At 45.1% G+C, this 21836-nt stretch overlaps 1 protein-coding gene across 4 annotated transcripts in view; it reads left to right on the top strand.

Moving 5' to 3' along the window:
• Positions 1 to 21836, top strand: part of SCUBE3 (signal peptide, CUB domain and EGF like domain containing 3) — a 1212393-nt gene that overhangs the window by 1074809 nt on the left and 115748 nt on the right. For 3 of the 4 annotated variants that reach the window (XM_078644301.1, XM_078644302.1, XM_078644303.1), the window contains one exon: positions 7745 to 7906. The exons of the other annotated variant lie outside the window; for it this stretch is intronic. In XM_078644301.1, coding sequence (XP_078500427.1) covers positions 7745 to 7906 — 162 coding nt within the window. The remainder of the gene's footprint in view (positions 1 to 7744; positions 7907 to 21836) is intronic. 4 annotated transcript variants of the gene reach the window in all.

Genomic DNA, 21836 nt, shown 5'->3' on the forward strand with positions numbered 1-21836 from the left:
TATATTTCATAGAGAGTGTGGCCTACTATTGTGTGTGACTCAAAGCCTCATGCTTACATCATGTGTATGTCGAGCTCTTGTCTATGTATGGTGAGACTGTGATACATGTGTGGTACTACAAGAGAGTATGTGAGTGTGTGTGTGTGTTTGTGTTTGCGCGTGCACACACACCAGTGGGATCCATGTTGGATACCCCTGATTTACTCTGTCACAAATGGTTGACGAGGACAGCTTCCCAAGACAGTGGAATTATTCTGCCTGTACTCATGTGGCTGGATATTGGCGATCCAGAAACTGAAGAAGCGAGGATGGAGATAGGGTTCCCTTTGGAAATTCCAGGAAGACTTTGCTAGCAGGAACATGTTGATTAGTTTTTCCTGAGCTCTGCTGTTTGGTGGAGGCAAAGTGTGAATGGTGGGACTGCTGTTTCTGTTGTTCAAGGTGAGGACGTTTCTCAGTCAGGCCTGCCCTTTTATCTGTCTTTTATTACTGTTTCAGAAAGGCTGATGACAGCCAGGTACAGAGATCTTACATTTCATTGTGCTCATCTGGTGGGTGCTCCTGCTGAAGAATTGCGCAAAGTAAGACATGCGGAGGGACTTGAAACTTTGTACCTAAAATAAACTAAAATCCGATCATGTGATGATTTCTGCGTCTAACCCCTCCAGGGGTAACAGTGATAATCTGCACTTGTCCCTAAGTTGTGCCACTGCCACTAAACACTGGGGGCTTTAGCATCTAGATTTTACCTGAGTTGGGAGAGAACATTAGGATGGGAGAGTGTAGCGCCACTTGAAGAACAGAACTAGGCACTAAATGGATTGCTTAGTATTTAATTCTGTTGTGTAATTGTGACGTTTCGACCCAGGAAAGGACGGATGCTACGGACCGTGGGGCTCTTTAACTGTTTTTATTGACAGTTTGTAAGGTCAAGATAGTCGAAAAACAAAGTAACAAGTGAGTCCCGTAACCGGTTTTCCTCCGGATGCAGTGCGTCCTTCGCTTGGTGGTTCTGGAGCAGTCCTATGATCTCTTCTTCGCTCGTCTCTGGTCAGGAGGTACTCAGAAGAAAAAGGAAAAGAAAACAGCCTCGTTACTGGCTGATACGGGGAATTAGAAATGAGAGGGGGATAGGGAGTGAGGGCACACCAGGGTTCCGTCACCTTTGTGGAGAAGGTTCTTTCCTATAAGTGAGGTCGTGAACGTGACATGCCTGTGACCATCCTCACGCTAGTCTGTACCACCCCGTATCCCCAACAACCCTTGCAAACGCCCTCGTACCTTGTGAAGCCACACTTCTCCCCTGGAAGTGTGGCAGGGCGGCGCGTGGTCTCGTTGGCCTCCTGGCTTGTCGAGTCGCGACACCGGCCGCCTGGGGTCTTCGGTTCTCTCGTCTTCTTCAATGTCGGCGTGTTCCTCACTGCACAGCTGCTCTCCTCGAGGTCCCGCTCTGGCCGTCGCACAAGGAGTTTCCTTAAACGCCCCTGTGTCTGCCGATTGGCCCGGAGCTCCTGACATATCCTGCTCTGATTGGTCGATGGTAGGGAAAGCCCGGGAACACCTCCCGGACGTCACGGGAGGCAGGGCCAGAGACGGCGTCCCGGAAGGCAGCGTAGGGAAACACCAGGAGACATCCAGAGGTTCCTGCGTACGGGGCGGAAACGGACAACCGTGAGTAGGTACACCCCGTCCGCTCATATCAGGGACCACGTCCTCGTGACAGTAAAAGACAAGCATTGGGCTGGAAATGGAAGTTATTGTGTCTGCTGGTTGATTGACGAGCTCAGAGTTCTTATTCTCCACACTGCCTCCCTAAGAAGTCTTGGACTGCTTGCCCCAGAAAGCCAAGTGGAGAATAGGTTGTACATGGGCCAGTTTGCAGAACCATAGTAGGAGGGACGCCAAGACACCAATTGCAAACAACGTCAGTCGCTACTTTTGTGGCTCAGTAGTCAGTGTATGCCCTGTTTCCCTACCAAACTGGATCTGACTGAAAGGCTTTCTTTATATTCCTCCACAGAAGGTTGGAAGACTTTATTACATAAGCTATTTGCTTCTTTTAAGTGAAACCTTATTGAAAATAAAATACATGTTTTTGATGGGGAATTAAGGAGTTACTTGGTGGTCCATAAGTTCATTCCTTTGGTTGGGGAATGGTACCTCATCTTCCAACATCTCGTTTGTCTACCATTAACTTAAAGAAAACTTCCTTTCATCTAATCCAAGATGCTCAGAGCCCACTTCTTTAGGGCGTAGATATGATGTGCTTTCCACTTTGGGGAGGAGTTGGGTATGATCAGCCTAGAGTGAGAGTAGTAACCCCCCAACATGGCTAAGGAAGTTAAATTATTTTTGATACGTTTTGCATGGTATCAAATTATGTCAAGCTAGCCTAAGTGGTTTGTGGCAGTTTCATAATGATCCCTTGCCTGCAAATCCAAAACAAAGGAGCCTCATGACTTTCTGTTGACCCCTTGAAAAATCATGTGTATTTTAGTATTTACCAAGATGTTTAGTTATGCTAATTAGCATTCAGAATGTTGTGCATACTGATTTATTTTATCCCATCCCATCTTATCTGAAAAACTCCTGTTCTCCAGTATTGGGGTGTCTTTCATAGATTCACATGCTTGAATATTCCCCGTCGTCGAAGTGGAAGCCCCACGGTAAATAAAATAGCAATAAAACCAATCATATATGTATATAAAAACATAATACATACAACCTAAAACCATAAATACTCATAAGTACCAAGGTTAGCATTAACACATAGAAATACATTAGAAGAAAAAAGGCACTTTAATAACATAGCAAAACCCACATAGGGTGAACTGCAAAACACACAAGATGATGGACGGAATGTTGCACAATGGCAAAGCATTCACCCCCAGTCACAGATCTGGGTTTAATCCATCGTTATTTTGCTCACCAAGCCACCCCAGTTCAGACATGGCCATATTAAAATCAGTCTTGATCCTGTGCCTCATGGGAACAGTCCAGCCCGAACTGCCAATCCATGTCTTCCCTGGACCAGAATCAAGCATCCTAGGACCGGTTTCTGGCTATCAGCCGTCTTCAGCCAGGATTGACTCTAGTGGTTTAGTGAGCACGGGACCCACGTCTGGGCATACCATTCCCATATAGGGTGTGGCTGGACTGTTCCCATGTGAATGTTTTGCCTTTGTGCAACATTCCGTCCATCATCTTGTGTGTTTTGCTGTTCACCCTATGTGGGAAGGGTATGCCCAGACGTGGGTCCCTTGCTCGATAGGCCACTGGAGTCAAGCTATCCTGGCTGAAGACGGCTGATAGCCAGAAACCGGTCCTAGGATGCTTGATTCCGGTCCAGGGAAGACATGGCTTGGCAGTTCGGGCTGGACTGTTCCCATGAGGCACAGGGTCAAGACTGATTTGCATATGGCCATGTCTGAACTGGGGTGGCTTGGTGAGCAAAATAACGATGGATTAAACCCAGATCTGTGACTGGGGGTGAATGTTTTGCCATTGTGCAACATTCCGTCCATCATCTTGTGTGTTTTGCTGTTCACCCTATGTGGGAAGGGTATGCCCAGACGTGGGTCCCTTGCTCACTAGGCCACTGGAGTCAAGCTATCCTGGCTGAAGACGGCTGATAGCCAGAAACCGGTCCTAGGATGCTTGATTCCGGTCCAGGGAAGACATGGCTTGGCAGTTCGGGCTGGACTGTTCCCATGAGGCACAGGGTCAAGACTGATTTGCATATGGCCATGTCTGAACTGGGGTGGCTTGGTGAGCAAAATAACGATGGATTAAACCCAGATCTGTGACTGGGGGTGAATGTTTTGCCATTGTGCAACATTCCGTCCATCATCTTGTGTGTTTTGCTGTTCACCCTATGCGGGAAGGGTATGCCCAGACGTGGGTCCCTTGCTCACTAGGCCACTGGAGTCAAGCTATCCTGGCTGAAGACGGCTGATAGCCAGAAACCGGTCCTAGGATGCTTGATTCCGGTCCAGGGAAGACATGGCTAGGCAGTTCGGGCTGGACTGTTCCCATGAGGCACAGGGTCATGACTGATTTGCATATGGCCATGTCTGAACTGGGGTGGCTTGGTGAGCAAAATAACGACGGATTAAACCCAGATCTGTGACTGGGGGTGAATGTTTTGCCATTGTGCAACATTCCGTCCATCATCTTGTGTGTTTTACTTTAATAACATATCCATGTCATTATGCTAGTCCAAACTACAGCCAATCAGGCGCAAGCACCCCTCTAGAACCTTCTCCTCAGAGGCTCAGGCCCTCAGATTTTCTACCACACGTCGTGTGAAGGGAGTCTCCCTGAGCACTGCTCAATTTTTCTACTTCCTTTGGATTTCTTCAGCTTTTGGAATGTCTTCAAGTAAGAAATCTCTTTTTCGACCATGTGCTTCTTGTGGGAAGTTGCGGCTCTTCTCAGAGGACCCTCACAAGAAGTGTATTTACTGCCTCTATCCAGAACATGAGATAGGCAACTGTAAAATGTGCAGGACTTTTCAACCAAGACCCTTAAGGACAGGGAAGGGCGTCTCCTTCTGTGGTTGCAGAGGTTGAAGGATAAGGATTCACCTCTTTCTGATGCAGAAAGCCTTGCGTCAGGTTTGTCTAGAGCCACTTCCAAGCGTAGCAGTGTGCAGGACTTGCCCTCTCCATTCTTAAAGAAAAGGAAGCTTCAGCTCCAGAAGGCTCCTGCTGTGTCTCCACCTCTTCCTGCTACACCGACGTCCCGAGATCTGACTCTCAGGCGTCCACGACTCCTTCTGCGCATGTTTCTGCTAAAAAATTATCCAAATCGTCGACGGGAGCGTCGACGACCTGTCCGACGACGATATCTGCGGTTTCTAGCTCTCTGATGACGGCAGTGACGATGACTTCTGCCAGCAGGTCGTCGACGGCGGCTGCGTCGACGTCTTCAGTGTCGACGGTGGTGTGTGTGAACCTCAAATCAGTCTCGTCGACTATTCCGATCTCCTCGTCGACGTCAAAAAAGGGAGTCTCGTCGCTGTCCAAATCTTCGTCGACGCCTTTGGTGAAAAAAGCCTCTTTGTCGGCAGGTGCTTCGTCGACGACGGCCCCGTCGACGACAGTAGCGGCGGCGGCGGCTCCGTCGGCGGCGGCTCCGCCGACGGCTGCCTCGTCGACGGCGGTGGTCTCATCGTCGATGGCTTCATCGACGGTGGTTGCCCCGTCGACGGAGTTACGCCGACGCAACTGTCGTCGACGGGGCCGTCGTCGGCGGAGCATCCGCCGACGAAGAGGCTTTTTTCACCAAGGGTTGTGCCGGAATGTCCTTTTGATGGACTGGTGCAATCTATTCTCCTTCGCTTTTCCACCGATCCCGCTGGTTCCTCGAGTGTTGTGGAAAATGCGGAGGCAGCCGTGCCACATTCTCCTGATCGCTCCCAGATGGCCTCGACAAGCGCGGTTCTCGGAACTGCTGCTTCTATCACAGTGCAAACCCATCCTCCTTTGCCCTCGGGCGGATCTCCTCACAATGGACAAGGGCCAGATCTGCCATCTGGACCCTGCTCTCTTAAATTATCGACCTGGAACCTGAGCACCTTGAATTTGCCCATTTTAACATTTCGCCGGAATGTAGAGACGTTCTTGCCATTGCGAGGGCTCCGTCCACAGTAAAGATATCAAGTTAAAGTGGAAAAGGTTCTGTCACTGGTGTGCATCTGCCAACATACACCCGTGACCTCTTCTCCTGCTCAGCTTCTGCCGTTCTTTCTGCAGTTGGCTCAATCAGGACTTTCCCACTTCACTTTGAAGGTCTTCCTTGCGGCAATATCTCATTTTCGGCAGGATGGGTCTTCCTCTCTCTACTCTACCAGAGTCATTCGTCAGTGTTTCAAGGGACTATTCAGAATGTTTCCGCCCATTCGGCGTCCTCCTCCTACCTGGCGTCTCAACATTGTTTCTCGCCCTGACCTCCTCTCGTCGCGTGAGTGATATCCACGCCTTCACTATTCAGCCTCCTTTCCTTCAATTTAAATTGGACTGTGTTGTGCTTCGCACTGATCCGGCATTCATGCCTAAGGTGCCAACTGATTTTCACCTCAATGAACCAGTGTTCTTAAAGACTTTGTTCGCTAATCCCCAATCTCCGGCGGAGCAACCTTTGCATTCATTAGACGTTAAGAGATGCCTTAAATTCTACATCCACAGAACAGCGCCTTTTCGTAGGTCTGATCAAATGTTCGTTGCTTATGGACGCATGTGCAAAGGGCGTTCTGTTACCAAGCCAACTATGGCACGTTGGATTTCCTCAGCAACTCATTCTGTCATCAGAAGGCCGGCAAGCCTCTTCAATCTACAGTGAGAGCTCATTCCACCAGGGCGATATCATCCTCTACTGCCCTGTTTGCTGGTGTGCCGATTCACCAAATCTGTCGAGCAGCTACGTGGTCCAGCAGGCACACTTTCACAAAGCACTACTGCCTAGAGACGATCAACGAAGCTGATACAGCAGTGGGCCAAGCGGTGCTTCGCAATCTTTTTAAATAAGGTGAGCCTCTTTCCTTCCCTCCACCTGTATGGGTTGTTATTATTATTATTATCTGTCTGGCAGCATTTTGTTATTTCATTGAATTTTATGCCACTGCACTGCTATTTTGTCTTGCGGCCAGCTATTACTGCTCACTACTCTATTCAAGCATGTGAATCTATGAAAGATACCCCAATACTGGAGAAGAACAATTGTTACTTACCTGTAAACTGTGGTTCTCCAGTATTGGTGTCTTTCATAGATTCACATGCGACCCACCCACCTCCCCTCAGAAGCTTGCTTTTCCTCTTAGACTCTTTTGTCACTCTTGTGCTACGAAAATCTGAGGGCCTGAGCCTCTGAGGAGAAGGTTCTAGAGGGGTGCTTGCGCCTGATTGGCTGTAGTTTGGACTAGCATAATGACATGGATATGTTATTAAAGTGCCTTTTTTCTTCTAATGTATTTCTATGTGTTAATGCTAACCTTGGTACTTATGAGTATTTATGGTTTTAGGAAGTATGTATTATGTTTTTATATACATATATGATTAGTTTTATTGCTATTTTATTTACCGTGGGGCTCCCACTTCGACAACGGGGAATATTCAAGCATGTGAACCTATGAAAGGCACCAATACTGGAGAACCACCGTTTACAGGTAAGTAACAATTGTTCTTATTATGCAGTGCAACACATGTAAATCTGTAAAATATTTTAGTTTCAAATAAAGTTTATACAGGCAATACTGTTTTTGCATTTGGGGTTTTAGTGTGTGGCATTGTCTTGCATAGCATTAGTCCGTACATGGCTTTGTGGAGCACTACAGCAGTGAGCATGTGTCTGTGTGGAATGGCATTATGTGTGAAATGGCAAAAGAGATCCTAAGGCATCGTGTAGCATAGCACGAGTTTGTAAGTGTCAATGTAGTAGTGAACATGTGGTGCATTCTGTTCGTGCAGCAGCAATTATGCAACTGGCTGTTTGGCTATTTAACCTTTTTTTGGTCCACCTAGTCAACTGAGCTTCACCAAAGAAGATGCTAACAAATGAACACACACTTGTTTTTTCGAGAGTCGCCATGGTCTCTGCATTAATTGTGTTGATAGTTGAAGCTGGTAGTTCAATCGAGACTGCAGTGAAATATCTTGTGAAGCACACAATCACTGATGGTCCTATCCCTAGGTAAGAAAATGGTATCTGTTGTGTTCAGCTACTGATCTCTTTCTCTCTTTCTTAGCCAGCTGTTTGGCAGGAACGTATTACCATGGCCAGATGGAGCTATGCATCACCTGCCCACAGGGAACCTACCAGGAGAAGGAGGGACAGCTGGCTTGTGACCTCTGCCCTGGAAGTGATGCTTATGGCCCAGCGGGAGCTACAAATATAACGACATGTGCTGGTATGCCTGCTGACTCTTTGCTTAGATCAGTGCATAGTATGGCTCTACATCTCTTGAGGCAGACTCATTCTGTGGGGTGGTCAAAGATGGGTTTGGAGTACTGCTCGTGTGGTGCTCGTTGCAGCCCTGTTGTGCTTCTTCTCCTCCAAAGGAAGCATCCAGTTAGAAAATGTGGACATTTTTATGTTTGGCGCCTCAGTTTCATTTCCTAGGATTGCCACCATTCTCTGTTTGTAGATTCGCCAGCACTTGATATTTCATAGAGTAAAATACTTGAATATTACTTGTTGTCAGGCATGGTGGCTTTCTGTTCATTAAAACAATTCAGTACCTTTGAAAACAGCCATGGACTACAAATAGACTATAGACTATCTACCTCATTGTATGACCCAAACCGTAGTTGGTCAGGTAGAGAGAGAGACACCATGAGGCTCTAACTGCCAGATGTTCTACTGTACGCCAATGTGAGGAAATCCTTGGACTTCTCATGATATAGATATTTATATCTTCTATTAGACCACTGTTTTTGATTTGGGGGGAATACGGCCAATGCAGGTACACTAGCATTCTTTTCTTCCTCTCAATAACTTTGGAATTAACTGAGAAGTATTTGAAGGAGTCATTCTTCAAAAAGGGCGTTGCCTGTGGAAAAAGGAAGATTTACTTTGAAGACAGGTACACCTTTTGCATTTTATGTCTACACCCTACCCATGACTCGATGATTTGAAACTTCTGTGTCACGTACTAGAATACGACTCTTAAGTACAGGGAGAAAAATGGCTCTGGCAGTTCTTGAGGAGGAAAAGTCTGCTCCTCATAGTCTAGCTCTAAAGAGGACGAAAGTGAAGCCAGACTTGAAGGCTTTTAAAAAGAAATAATCACCAACAATTTCTTGGGAGAAGAAATGGCCCTCTGCGTTAGTTTACAGGGCGCTGCCACCAGCTCTGTCATGATTATCAGCAGAAAAGGAAAAATTGCTAAATGCTCCAACAATTGAGCCATCCACCCTAAGAAAAAGACGAGGTCTCATTCTTCTGACAAGTCTCAATTTCTAGTCACAAATCATAAAAAGGCTTCCACAACAGTTTGCCACTATGTCAACTGACCATCTGCTGTGCCTTTATCATTGGCACCAGTAGAAGCAAGTCCATCTGCTACTGCGCACATAAATATTTACAGTCAGCTGCGCCATTCCCTATGCCAGAGACTTATGGCTTTTGCAGTGGCTGTTAAAAAGGAAAAGCAGCCGTCAAAACCTGACTCTTCAATGGTACACCGTCAAGTACTACATCTATGGTTATGGTGCTTTTGGTTATGCTTTCAGCTGCATATCAGCCATCGACGGTGCAGTTGACACTGTCAATTGAATTGCCTTTGGTTCTTTCTCAATCTATCCCGGGCCATTGGCTGTGGAATGAGCACAACAACTGGCTTTTACAACTGCTAGGACTGTTTTAACATTGTCTACTATCTCTCCAGTACCTCCATAGTCCTGCCTAAACAATCTCTCATGGTGTGTTCATTGAATATCATCATGCCACCTACTGATCTTCCCCATGAGTCAGTGTTTAGCTAAGGTGATCAAGATCAAGACAACAGTCAAGATGAGGGCGAAGACCAAGTGGTGTCCATTTTCAGTACTGATAAAAACCATGTAAACCAAGAAGCAACCGATCCTGATCAACTTAGAATTCATTACATTTCTCATGGCTCTAAAGATGATGATGATATTGGACCACTTATGGGGGAGAGGGTGGGGGCTCTTTAACATGAAAAAGTCTTCATTAGCAGTTAACATTGTGACGGTTGTTAAGAAATACAAGGCCCTGAATTCTACACATACATTTTTGTTTAATCAGACCATGAACGACTCAGTTGCGTCAGCTGCAGCTCAAAGAAGATCACAAAAATCTATCTGTAACTGGCAGGGTCCCATTGACAGAGAAGGAACATGCTGGGAGACAATGGGCAAGAGAAGTGATGCCTTCATGACATCAAGATTGTTAATCCTTCATCTGTAGTGCTTAGATATGACAGACAGCTTTGGCATGATGTTGCTACATTCCTACAGAAGTTGCAAAAAGAGAACAAATACCAGGTTTTAGCCATTTTAATATTCGGGGAGTTGACCCTGGCTTTGGAAATGAGCTATTCAATGAACTGCTAAAGTATGCTTTCAACGGGTTATTCTAGCCCTGTGCAGCCTCAATTTGAAAACTCAATGATTCACATGGTGACTTTACATGGCATACTTCCCTTCATAGAAAAGGGCACACCTTCAACTTCTGTGGATCAGGCAGATGTGTATTTTTTAAGCCCATACATCCAAAGCATTAAAAATACATTTGATTCGTGGCAAACAGGCACACTTATCAATTCTTCCTTTAGGCACCTTCCCACCCCACATGTTTACAAATCGTATGGCTCCAATTACAGCAGAACTTTGAAAGGACACATTGTCAGTAGACCCATTTTTGAACGAATGGCTAATCAAAGCACCTTTTTTTCTGCCAGGTGAGACAATCAGTCTAAAGGATTGTACAATTTCCAGCATAACTAGGTCTGGCCATCAACCAGAAACAGTCCATTCTTTACCCAGTGACAGACATATATTTCCTTATGGAAGAATATTTGTAAATGAACGATCAGTTTATCCTTCTCAAGAAAGTGATGAAAAACTATTAGTGTTTGCCTTGCATACTCAATGCCAGCATGACATTATTATAACAAAGCGTTATAAGGCTGCGTGTCTTTCTGTATCTGCGCCTGTTGCCACAGTGTCGATGAAGAATGAGACCAATTCAGGAAGAATTAAATAAACATTGGATGTTGGAGATCGGGATGACAGTGAACCCTCAAGTGAAGGCAATTCTTCAGTAGTAGAAGATAACACAGAACATATTCGTACAACCGAATATGTTGGCGCCCAAACCACAAGTGTTCCTCACAAAAAATGGTTCCTCGACAAATTAGGGCACTCACTAACAGATCTTGCATGTCCGTGCCTTGTGGTCTCCATATGAGTCTACTATGCACATACATCTTTAGGAAGTAAGTGTGATCGCGTTCGTTGTAAGAATGTTCCTATGTCCTGAGGAGACTAGACAAGTGATGGTCAGACCACAATACTACTACAGTGTTCTTCATCATAAAACATGATGAAACAAAGTCCAGTCCGCTATCCATGAAAAGAGACAAATTCTGCTGAATATGTTTCAGAATCAAACAGCACATGCACAGATGTTTTTATCAGACAAGTGATGGTGAACCACAAATGGCAGTTGAACGACAGAACATTTTATTTACTATTTCAGAGATATGGCATCGACTTATGATAAGTCACAACAGCAGACGCCCTCTGTTCACCAGTAGGTGGGCATAGCCAGGATCCCTGTGAGGCCTTTAACACAGAATTTACAGGTGAATTTGTGTGTTCATTTCCACCAACTCCCTTAATCCCAAGTGTGCTTTGCAAGGTTACGGTGGAGCATTTCATAATGATACTGATAGCACCTACATGGCCCAAGCACCATTGGTTTTCCTAGTTATGGGAAATGTCAGTAGAAATACTGTTAACATTCAAACTTGATCCTTATCTTCTGTCACAGGATACACAAAAAAGACTCCACCACAATCCTGGTAGCTGGACATAGAGTTTGGTAATGTACGAATCCTGGTTGACAGTAAACAAATATTTCAGGCAGCCAGAGCACATTCAACTGTTAAGATCTATGAGCTGGAATAATCCTGATTCATAATGTAAACCGCTAATTCCATTAAAGATGGCTCCACATCAGTTTATTCATTGATTATTCAATTGTCTAAGTTGGGGCTAGAATACTCTTCTTTAGAAGTCTACTTTTTAGCAATGTCACATATCTCTAAAGAACAAGTCTGGCATCTTATTTTCAACAAGGACCATTAAAGAGTGTATGAGCAAGCCCATCTGTTCTTTTCCTGGGTAGACCTGATCTCCATCATCATGACAATTCAGCACAGTGCTAGCAACTATAATGAAAACTCTATGGGAACAGATTCATTAAGCAACAATACATCACCTATCTGATACATCTGTACTATTTCTCGGGTGAATGAATCTCCACCTTCATAACAACTCAACACAGTGCTAGCAGCTTCAATGAAAACTCTATTTGGACCGATTTATAAAGCAACAATCACTTGTCCTTTGAAATAGCTTTTCTGCTGCCTATTGCACCAAAAAGAGTCAGAGGGCTAGAAGTCTTTTTTACAAAGGAGCCTTTCTTACAGGTCTATTCTAAGAACGTATCTGAAATGCATGCTCAGGGTTCAATAATCTTTTGTTTAAGAGCATGTTTGTTTACCGATTTGTACTCCACTGTAGCCAGCTGAAAGTTCATCACACTGCTTCGAGGTTAAAAATTTACTTAAAGTTGTACTTGCACAAGACAGAGAAACTCAGACAGTCATGCCAGCTTTTTGTATCCTTTAGTCACATGAATAATGTCAGTGCTCTGTGAAGGCAAAGTATATATGTTTGTATTATCAGTGCATTGCTTAGTCTCATGTTCAAACGGAAATAAAGTTAACTGATAATGTAAGAGCTCATTCATCCAGAGGCATGAGGCTGCATTAACTCTCTTTCCAGTGCTTTCTCTAAGAAGAAATTGCAGAGCAGCTCCATGGTGGAAGACACATTCCTTCACCATTCACTACTGCTTTGGAGTAGCCTCATTTTTGCTTATCATTATGCTGTTATACTACGGGATACTGCTTTGTTAGTCTTCATTTAAACATGTTTATCTATGACAGATACAGTGATAGAGAACAAAACGTAAAATCTTTCAAAGACTTATTACCTCCTCGTAAAGAAGTCTGCCTAATTAAAAATGTCCTCCCGTTAATGATTCCTATCAATTCAATTATTCCAAAATATAAGACCTGTAAAAGGGAAAACAGAATCCTTGTTGATCATTTCATTCAATTTATATCTATCTGCCGTTCCTATGGTATGTTTTTTTATCCAGTATTGGGGTATCTTTCATAGATTCACATGCCTGAATCATTCCCCGTCGCCGAGGCGGGAGTCCCACGGTAATAAATATACAATAGCAGTGCCTTAGTAAAAACTGTAGTAGGCTGACAAGACTATAGGCCCAAACAGGCCCAAATCTTAGTAGCCTATCTACCTCCTTATGTAAAAAAAACCTGAAAATAGTTCCAACCAATCAGAAGTCAGCACCCTCTAGAACCTTCCCAGCAGAGGCAGTTCTCATCAGATTTTTACCGCACGTTGTGTGGAAGGAAGTCTCCTGAGTGCCTACTCAGTTTTTCTTCTTTGTTCTTTCAGGATGTCTGAAAAGAAAGCTCTCTTCAAGGCTTGCATGACCTGTGATAAAAAGAGGGTCCATGTAGATGACCAGCACAAGGACTGCATCTACTGCCTACATCCTAATCACATTGTAAAGGATTGTAAGATTTGTGGAACCTTCCCTGCCAAGACCATCACGGACAGGGAGGCAAGAGTTCTCTTATGGCTCAAATCATCTTCTATAGATGAGGAGTACAGGGCCTCTACTTCCAGCAAAAGAGCCAGATTCAGAGACAGCTCTTCTCCTGAGGGGAGAAAACATCATAAATCCTCTCACAGAGCTTCAGATCACACAAGGAGGTCGTCTTCACCTCCTGCTGGATCACCTTTACCTCCGCCTTCAGAACCTACCAAGTCTTCAGCAACTAAAACAGTGAGTAAAGCCCAGGCCAAGACTCTGTCACTGGTGTCTTCTCACACAGTCTCTGTGACTTCTTCTACTTCAAGCTCTTCTACTATGGTATCTACTAGAGCTATAACTTCTACGATAGTGTCATCTAAAGTTTCGGCCTCTAAGAAAACTTTTGGGGATAGAGAATCTGTTTCTGTCACTACCTCTTCAAAATCGTCGACGACGACCTCGTCGACGTTAATCCCGTCGACGACGGAACCATCAGTGAAGTCATTGTCGTCGAAAACCCTGTCAACGTCGAAGTCATCATTGACGAAGAGCCCATCGACGTTTAAGATCTCGTCGACGAAGAGCCCGTCGACGGCAGGTCCATTGAAGAAGAGCCCGTCGACGACGGCCCCGTCGACGACAGCAACCCCGTCGACGACGACCCCGTCGACGAAGAGCCCGTCGACGGAGGCCCCATCGACGGAGGCCCCGTCAACGAAGAGCCCATCGACGGCAGCACCGTCGACGACGATTCCGTAAACGACGAGCCAATCTATGACACAGTCGGCTGTTGTACCTTTGGTCCAGACGCCCATGTCGACGAAGAGCCCTTTTCTGACCAAAAGTCCACCTTTGAGATCTTGGTCTGGGTTACCTCAGGGGTCTCAAGCTTCACCTGTTACATATACCCATTTTCAATTGAAAACGTACCATAGACAGGAATATAACAACATTTCCCCTTTGTTACCCTCACATATTTTAGAGACATATGTAGAGGAAGAAGATTCTGATGAAGATGATGATGAGGAGGAAGGCCCTTTTGGGATTGCGCGCCATCCATCAGAGTTACAGCTAAAATGTCAGAAAGAGGATGAAGAGGATAGCTTCCATGAACATTTTTACCAAGAAGACTTGTCTACGCCTTATCATAGACAGTCGAATAGAGAACCAAGTTCGGAAGACACAGGTCATCTTCCTTCTTCATTAATTCAAGATTTACAAGCCATGTTGGCCAATTATCGGCAGAGGTTTCCACCTACAACCTCTACTCCGACTGTACCTACTGTACCGGTGGTTACACGGACTCCACCACCACCTTCACAAGAGCCTGCCTCACCAAGACACCTTGTAGAGCCAATACCACAAGGTAATCAGGATACTTCATCTTAAGATGAAGACGGAAGAGAAGAAGGCGAATTGCCTCATGATGATGTGACTAGAGATCCTTGGGATGACTATGTAATCTCCATGCCTTCGCCTCCTATACCTCAACCATCTGACTCGCCACGGAGGATATTGGCGGCTTTCATAATATCATGCAAAGAGCTGCTACGCGGTTTGAACTTCCAGTCACTATTGAACAGTCGGATTGTTTTCTTCACGACTTTAAAGAAGGGTATAGGAGACTCACCAGGGCTATACCGATTATAGATGTCATCTGGAAGGAAGGCATTAAGATTATGAAGACGCCTGCCTCTATTCCTGCAGTCCTTCCTCGAATCGAGAAGAAGTATCGGGCAACACCAGATGCTCCAGCTTGTCTGCTGGGTCACCCGCGCCCTGATTCAGTAATTTCGCAGGCCGCACAACAGAGGTCAAAAAATCTGTCTACCCCAATCTCTACACCACCAGATAAAGAGGGCAGACGATTGGACTTGATAGGAAAGAAGTTCTCGACCAATGCTGCGTCATCCATCAAGGAAGCCAATGCTCTGGCAATTTTGGCACGTTATGACCGCCAGATGTGGTCAGAGTTATCAGAATTTCTGGAGCTGATACCTGAAGATCGTCAGCAGGAAGCACGAAGGATAGTGCTCGAAGGAGAACGGGCTGCATCAGAAATAATTGATTGCGCCTTAGACATTGCAAACACAAATTTTAGGCAGCTAGCAGGATCTGCTGTTCTCAGACGCCAGGGATGGCTCAGAGCGACCTGTTTAGACCTGAGGTGCAGACAAAAATTCTTGATATGGCTTACGATGGTGAATCACTCTTTGGTAAGCATATAGATGACGCTTTATTGACCATCAAAACAGACACGGACACGGCTAAGTCGCTGGGTACCCTGCAATATAAGAGAGAATCTTTCAGAGGATCTAGGGGTCATGGTTTTTCCTCGAAAGGTAATTACCACAATCAGCAAAACAGACAATACCAATCTCAATACAAACAGCCTTATTATCAGTCGTCATACAGGCAATAATCTTCAAATACTTTCTCTCGTCAAGGCGGACGCCGGCAATCGAGCAATCAAGGCCGTGACTCAAATAAATGACAATGAGCTTTGCCGGACGCCAGTCCAACTTTCTCCCCTCCCTGTGGGCGCGAAGATCTCAGCCTTTTCCCAACAATGGCAGAACATCACATCAGATCAGTGGGTCCTCGACCTTGTTCGAAGAGGACACACTCTGGAGTTCTTAAGGAAACCACCTACGACCCCGCCCAAGGGTCCCCCTCCCCCTCGTCTTCACTTACTGTTCAAAAAAGCCTTAAAGATGTTCCGCAAGAATGCAATAGAAAGAGTTCCAGTCTCGCAAAAAGGGAAAGGATTCTACTCTCGATTCTTCCTCATAAAGAAAAAATTGGGGGAGTGGCGCTCGATTCTAGACTTGCGCAGACTCAACAAGTTTCTGAAGAAACAGAGTTTTCGGATGGTGATGTTAACAGATGTGTTGAGCTGCCTCAACAAAGGGGACTTTATGATTTCTCTGGACCTGGTAGACGCTTACTTCCATATCCCTATACACCCCAAACATCGCAAATACCTACGATTCACTGTGGCTGGCATCCACTTTCAATTCAAGGTGCTTCTGTTTGGGCTGAAATCAGCCCCAAGAATATTCACAAAATGCCTAGCTCCAGTCTCAGCCACACTGAGGTCTCAAGGAATACAAGTCTTTCCATACCTTGACGATTGGCTGCTCAAGGGTCCACCAAAACAGGCTACGAAACAAGCTGTTAAAAGTTGCTTCAATCTATTCTCAAATCTGGGACTTACTCTCAACACCAACAAGTCGCAGTTGCAACCCCTTCAAGTTCTGACCTTTCTGGGAGCAACACAAGACACCCAGCAATGCAAAGCGTTCTTGACTCAGGATCGCCAGAACAAATTACAAAGCCTGGCAAGGTTGATTTCAATAAAAAAAGTCAGTTTCTGTCCGAACATTCACTTCTCTTCTGGAGATGTGCTCTTCAGCGATCAGTTTAGTCCCACTTGCAAGACTCAGGATGAGACCACTGCAAGAAGAGCTGCACAAACAATGGCAGCAGGCCGGAGGGTCATTCGACGATTCCATAAAGGTGACCGCACGAATGATACAGCCTCTCCACTGGTGGTCAAAAAGAAGCAACCTATCTCTGGGTCTCACGTTCCTGGCCACTTTCCCAGAGTTTGTCCTGACTACAGCTGCATCTATGGAGGGATGGGGAGGACACCTCCAAGACCTTCAAATTCAGGGTCGTTGGTCTCGACACTATCAGCAAAAACACATCAACAGTCTCAAACTGAGGGCCATCTTCCTCTCTTTGCAGGCATTCCTTCCGAGAATTGCGAACTCTTCGGTGCTGGTGCGTACGGACAATACCACCAGCATGTATTACCTCAACAAACAAGGGGGGACGAGGTCTCTCTCCCTATCGCAGGAAGCTCAAGAGATGTGGGAATGGGTTATCAAGCATGGCATAACCCTCAGAGCAGAGCATGTCAAAGGAATGCAAAATTCCCTAGCCGACAACCTCAGCAGATCTCTCGCAGGTTGCCATGAATGGGAGTTGGAGCAATTGCAGGTGAACAGGATCTTCCAAATGTGGGGCACACCAACTCTGGACCTGTTTGCAACGCAACAGAACAGCAAATGCCTCTATTACGCCAGCAGATTTCCTCAACGGGGATCAAGAGGGAATGCCCTGTCCATGCGATGGTCAGGGATTTATGCATACGCTTTTCCCCCGATACCATTAATCCCGAGGGTTTTGCAGAAGATGAAGAGGGAACATTGCAGTCTTATCCTGATTGCTCCTCGCTGGTCGAGGCAGTATTGGTTTCAGGATTTACTTCTGTTGTAACAACAACATCCGATTCGCCTCCATCCAACACTAACCATGTTGACAAGGGAGAGAGGTCCGGATCCACAATCGCTTCACTTGCACGCATGGCTCCTGACTTCTTAGAATTCAAAGATCTTAGAATATCTCAGGACTGTAGAGATATCCTATCTAAAGCCTGCGCTCAAAGCACTATCAAAACATACCGCTTTAAATGGAAGCGCTTCTGTCATTGGTGTGAAACAAATAGCGTACATCCACTTCAGGCCCCACCAGAGGATATTCTTCCCTATTTACTATCACTAGCTAAAGCAGGTCTAGTGTTCTCATCTATCAAAGTCCATCTCGCTGCGATTTCTAGATTCAGAAAGAGTTCTAACAAGCCATCACTCTGTTCTTCGTCACTTATCAAACAATTTCTAAAAGGGCTATTCCAGACTTTTCCTCCAGTTCGACCTCCACCTCCAGAGTGGGATCTCAATACAGTTTTATCTCAATTGATGAGGAGACCTTTTGAACCAATTCACAAGACTGATTTAAAATGTTTAACCTGGAAGGTAGTGCTTTTGTTAGCTCTCACCTCAGCCCGGAGGGTTAGTGAAATCCAGGCTTTCACAATTTCAGAGCCTTTTCTTCATTTCTCTAAGGATTACGTTACTTTGCGAACAAATCCAAAGTTCATTCCAAAGATACCGTCTCAATTCCACCTGAACCAGCCAGTGAAGCTTAAGACTTTTTTCCCGGATCCAGTTACACCGGCAGAAAAGGCTTTACATTCTCTTGATGTGAAATGTTGCTTGAAGTTCTACCTTCAAAGGACTAAGGATATAAGAAAATCTAATCAGCTGTTGATCGCTTATGGTCAAGCCACGATGGGACAAGCAGTTACAAAAGCAACGGTAGCCAGATGGTTATCTTCTGTCATACAGTTTTGTCATGATAAAGCCAACAAACCTTTGCTCAGAAAGGTTAAAGCACATTCCACCATAACTATGTCGGCTTCTACAGCCTTAATTGCTGGGGTCACGTTGGAGAACATTTGCCGTGCTGCGACATGGAAGAATGTCCACACGTTCACAAAGCACTACTGCTTACAATCTGCGTCGCAGAACGATGCAGCAGTGGGACAAGCTGTTCTTCGACATCTTCTTCATTAAGGTTAGACTTCTGAATGTCTCTCAGATTGCTTTTCTAATGTTTCTGATTGTCAAATTTTGTTCTTAAATATAAAATATGTTAAATGGCTATAATTGTTTGATTTCAGAAGGTTTTTGCATTTATATGTATGCACATATTTTAGTGCTCTATAACCTTCCGGATGAGTGGGGGATATGTAGATTGTCGCTTTGTCTCCCACCTTCCGCTAACGAAATGTTTAGACTTACTGCTAGCTACTCTGATTCAGGCATGTAAATCTATGAAAGATACCCCAATACTGGATAAGAAAACAAGTTACTTACCTGTAATACAGTTATCCAGTATTGGTATCTTTCATAGATTCACATGCACCCACCCTCCTCCCCGGGCAGGACAGTTCTCTAATAGGATACTTACTCCTCACTTGTGCTAATAAAATCTGAGGAGAACTGCCTCTGCTAGGAAGGTTCTCGAGGGTGCTGACTTCTGATTGGTTGGAACTATTTTCAGTTCTTTTTACATAAGTAGGTAGATAGGCTACTAAGATTTGGGCCTGTTTGGGCCTATAGGCTTGTCAGCCTACTACAGTTTTTGCTAAGGCACTGCTATTGTATATTTATTACCGTGGGACTCCCGCCTCGGCGACGGGGGAATGATTCAGGCATGTGAATCTATGAAAGATACCAATACTGGATAACTGTAGTTATAGGTAAGTAACTTGTTTTCTTACCATCATATGCTGCTCTCCAACACTAGGATAAATTCAGCATTTTAGGCACATCTTTAATTTTGTCTGGTAAGGAACATTTTGGTCCTCAGTAGGAAAGGTAGGTGTGTTCTTACCTACTTTTTCCCATCTGGATGTGCTTTGTTTTCATTGCTGTTATATTATTAGATTACAGCACAGGAGAACAAAATTTCGTCCCATAACTCCAAAAGACTGTGTCTTTTCTGGTTAAAGCACAGCCAGGTGTCTCTGCGAACTAGGGGTCCATTGGATCAACTCAAATACTTTTCATTCCCTGACTGGCTCTTTCAACAGTTTTCATAAGGTTGGTGGTTCTCTTGTTGGTCCCGAAATATGTCAACTAAATTATGAACCTGATTTAGAGTTGGCAGACAAGGTACTCCACAACAAATGCGAACGAGTACATTATCCGGCAAACTGACCACCCCCTTTCCCCCCCGGGTGGACCATTGTGATTCTGCTTCCAGTGCCCCCACTGGCCCCACCGGCAGAACCATTTGTCTAATGGACTTTGGGCAGTTGGTGCAAGTACATCAGATTGTCTAACCTATTTAGAGTAAGCTGTCTGATGCTTTTTTTCCCCTTTAGGAGCTCCAGGAAGAAACCTGGTGGTCTCGAAGAGGAAAAAAGAGAAATGACCCTCATACACAGGGTGTCTGGGTAATTTTTTGTTAAAAAAACAAACTTGTTTGAGAGTTTGTTTTTGTGAAACAAAAAGGTTTGCTGAACAGCCACATGAAACATGGCAGCCACTTAGCAAACTTTGAATGCCTTCAGAGAAGCTACTGTTGTGGCAACTGCTCTGAAGGCACATATGTCTCCTTAGGAAAAGTGGTGATCTCTAAATACAGCGGGTGGTAGTATGCCTGGGCATCAGAGGTCCTTACCTCCACTTCTCTGGAAGACGGACAACCTACCAAAGCCTCTATCAGAAAAGATGATTGTGAGGTATTGATTTGTTCTTTAACAGATGTGTTATGGAGAGGCTGATCGTTGTTTAAATCTCTGATCTCAAAGATTGTTCTCTGTAGTGTTATCACCTTTTGACATATGACCTAATATTTTTATCGAGTATTGGCGTATCTTATATAGATTTACATGCTTGAATCATTCCCCGACGTCGAAGTGGGAGTCCCAGGGTAATATAAATAAAGCAGTAATTATAAAAGTTCCATAGTACAATCGGCAACCATGCATTTAATAGCCTATCTACCTCCTTTTCTAAAACAAGGACCAAACTTTAAGTGCAACCAATCAGTAACCCGCACCCTCTACAACCTTCCCAAGAGAGGCAGAATCCCTCAGATTTTCACCTTACGTCTTGTGTGAAGGGAGTCTCCCTGAGCTCTGCACAGTTCTTCAAATAATTTCACAGATATGTCTAATTTACTTCTGCATATTATAATGTCTGACAGAAAAGGACTATTTTGCCCTTGTAAATCCTGTGAGAAGAAGGGGGCTCATATTGATGCACACAAGGATTGCATTTATTGCCTCTATCCTCATCATGAGGCAAAACAGTGCAAGATCTGCCGCACTTTTTCATCTAAGACTCTTAAAGATAGAGAGGGCAGGCTTTTGTTCTCGCTGAAGAAGACACAGGGCACGTCTTCTGATGAGGAGAGCGACACTTCCTCTAAATCCCATAAGAGGCCCAGGTCGCCTGAGGGTCAGTCTGAGGAGGTCAATAAACACCCTAAAACCTCTCATCAGACCAAAGAAGCTCGGTAAGAAGGAAAAAGAGTCCAAAATCTCCTCAGAGCTAGTCTTCCCATCTCATTCTGGAACTTCTACAGCTAAACTGGAATCTGCCACCTGTTCCGGGCTTTCCAGACATTAATCCAGCCAGAGATCCCTCTCGGCGTCAGTATCACCAACGACCCCTGCTTCTTCAATGACGATGACTACGCTCTCGTTGTCAAGACCATTGACAGCGCCTACGACATCGACGGCGGCCATCAATGACCCTATATCATTGACGCTATCATTACTGCCAACAAAGACCTCCGTGATCAGGAGGCCACCATTGACGTCTGCAGCGACAACGACACCATCACCGTCGATGACGGTTCCATCGTCTACAGCTTCCACAACGCCGACAACAGTTTTGCCGTTGACGAGAAAATCAGGTTCGCTGGCGCTCCCGTCAAAAACGGATCCATCAACTCTGCTCCCGTCAACGAAGTCATTGCAAATGCTGTCAACACCATCCAGATTGTCCAAGACATCTCTGCAGCCTGTCTTTCAATCTCCAGGCAAAATTTCGCCTTTACCCCCAAGCCACCTGCTGGAGACATAAACGGATGATGAT

Source organism: Lissotriton helveticus, chromosome 5_1 (genome assembly GCF_964261635.1).
Source record: "Lissotriton helveticus chromosome 5_1, aLisHel1.1, whole genome shotgun sequence".
NCBI lineage: Eukaryota > Metazoa > Chordata > Amphibia > Caudata > Salamandridae > Lissotriton > Lissotriton helveticus.